The 2,515-nt window shown below is 35.0% G+C and overlaps 1 protein-coding gene across 1 annotated transcript; it reads right to left on the bottom strand.

Annotated features, from left to right (window-relative positions):
* Positions 1 to 555: 555 nt before the first annotated feature.
* On the bottom strand, positions 556 to 1,236 carry LOC110915897. Its single transcript, XM_022160642.2, has one exon. It carries the CDS (start codon positions 1,048 to 1,050, stop codon positions 688 to 690), a length of 363 nt encoding a protein of 120 aa, XP_022016334.1. The 5' UTR covers positions 1,051 to 1,236; the 3' UTR covers positions 556 to 687.
* Positions 1,237 to 2,515: the final 1,279 nt, after the last annotated feature.

The following is a 2,515-nucleotide window of genomic DNA, read 5'->3' as shown; positions in this document are numbered from 1 at the left end:
GTTATTTTTATTTGGATGATATTTAAAACTAAATAGTCTATTACAATAAATAATTTGGCTATGAAAAAAAAAGTGTAAAATGTGGTTATTCGTTAAAAATTTAATGTTTTTAGGCGTTTGTAGGATCAACGGACGAAGTGCTTGTAAAAAGTTTATAATTGTTACGGATATGCTAGCTTTGCGAACGTTTGTGAGTTTCTTTATCGCGAATGCTATTAGACCATCCTCAACAGCTTGTTGTGAAGCTCCCCTGATATTGATGTTTAGGATCGCGAGACGGATGAGTTTGTGGGAGGATTTCATGGGCCACCATATATTATTTACAGGGTCGCCTTATTTTGTATCACGTGGCAGGTCACGTCTATAAGTTTATTTATTATGGTCTTTATCAATCAATTTCTCTATAGGCGAGTTATGCGTTATACGATCACAACATTCGAATGAACAACCCGCCTTTGCCTTTGTAAACTATAATTCTAAAGAAGTAGTCTAATAGGGCAATATTTTCTAAGTGTACCCTATCAATATTTTGTAACATTGTAACACATACCTATAAACATATAAAAAGGCATAAATGATAAGTATTATATATAACATATGTTCCATACATCTTTATGATTGATTCTACATGAATTCAACAATGAAACAAACATACAACTTTGGAGGGAAAAAAGATTCAAAAATTTATTACTCTGCTTCCTCAACCGAAGCCTCGATTCGTAGAAGAACAAACCCGATTGCAACACCAACAAGAGTAATCCCATTCATGATTGCAGCTATCCTGAAAATCTCAGCCACTGCACTACAAGTAGAGGCGAGTGCTCCACCACTTGATGATGTTTTCCTCAATTCGCAAACAATGTTTGCGAATTGTTGTTCGGTCGAAACAGATGATCCCAATGAAGCCACCGCGTTGTGAGCTTTGAGCCCACCAAATGAGTTGAGTCCCTTAATGTAGGTAACTTTGGTGGTGGTGGTGGTGGAGGAGGACCGGGTGGGTGCAACCACCGTGAAGTTAACCGGAGATAGGGTGGCGGAGGCGGTGGCCATTGGTGGTTTGGGTTGAAAAGTTTTGTGGGTTTGAATGAGATAATGAGTGGGTGATGAAAGAAAGAAAGAAAAGAATAGAAAAAGAAAGAGATATTGGATAAGGTGGGAAGATGAATGAATGGTTGTAAAGAAGATGTGAAGATGAGAAATTTAGAGCTTGTGTTGTACACATTGATTTCCTACTTGCATCAACTTTAAATCTTCACCAATAATTTAATTTGAGGCATTTTGGGAGATCTTTATATTGGGTATTATTATTATAATTAAACTTTAATTAAGATAGTCTTTTGATGTAAAGGAATTTTGAAAGAAAATAATAATAGAGCAGTTATTATTCTTGTTGTTATTAATTTAATTCCTCTTACACATTTCTAAACGGTATTTTTTTTGTCGTGGTTAGGGTTGTTCTTCGGATTTTGAGTTTTTCAGGTCGGGTTATTCAGGTTCTTTTTGCTTGGAAAGAGTAACCTGATAACCGACCCATTTTGAGTTCGGGTTGGTCGGGTTCGGGTTAGATCAGGTCGGGTTATTCAGTTTTTAAGTTTTAATGTAAAATGAAAATAAACGTTTATTTTTACAAAATATCATCTAAATTGATACTACTACTAGAAAAATATTATTAACTTCAAAAATCGTTTGATAATCTGATATTATAATTTCAAAAGTCCCAAAACTTAATGTTTCAAATACTAGCAACTCTAAACCAAAACAAATCTATAGAAAGAAGGGAATAAATGTTTGGGTTTTTTTCGGGTAAGATTGTTCGGGTTTTTTTTTTGCTAGGAATAAGTGACCCGATAACTGATCCATAGAAGATTCGGGTTGAGGTTTTTCGGGTTTGGGTTTTTCAGGTACTCTATAGTTCGGATTCGGGTGATTTTGAATTCGGTTCAGGTTTCATGTTTCACTATTTCAGATAGTATTAGATTGTATATATTGCATAGAGTTAGTTCAGTGAGTTAGTTACTGGTAGGATGGTTAGTTAGTTACACCTCTAGTTTGTTATATATAGAGGTGAGGTTTATGTTGTAAAGATTGATTGATTCTGAGTTCTATGAGAGATTACTGTTTCATGCTCTTCTTCATGGTATCAGAGCTACAATGGCTCTTACCTGAGTTTGTTACACTTCCGGCAAGTTGTTATTTTTCCGACCACTCTTTCTCTTCTTTTCTGTTTTTCCGGCAAATTTGTGTTCTCTGATCATCATCTTCCTATTCCAATATCATCATTCATTCTCAACTCTGTTTCATTCTCTTCTTACTGTTTGATTGAGATTCCGGTGACTTTTTCCGGCTACACCTTATCTTCTCCGGTCATCTTCTCTAACTTTCCGGTGACAAAAAATTATCAATAATTTCGTTTCAAGAATCAAGAATGTGCCATACAATCACTAAGCACTGAAATTAAACCAACAATTCATAATTTTTCAATAACAAATCATTGAGAAAGTGCCGAATTACATCG

Source organism: Helianthus annuus, chromosome 16 (genome assembly GCF_002127325.2).
Source record: "Helianthus annuus cultivar XRQ/B chromosome 16, HanXRQr2.0-SUNRISE, whole genome shotgun sequence".
NCBI lineage: Eukaryota > Viridiplantae > Streptophyta > Magnoliopsida > Asterales > Asteraceae > Helianthus > Helianthus annuus.
This window is presented reverse-complemented; position numbering and strand designations above follow the sequence as displayed.

Excerpts from the sequence above, each read along its gene's own strand:
- LOC110915897 (XM_022160642.2), bottom strand. The coding sequence starts at position 1,050 with ATGGCCACCGCCTCCGCCACCCTATCTCCGGTTAACTTCACGGTGGTT.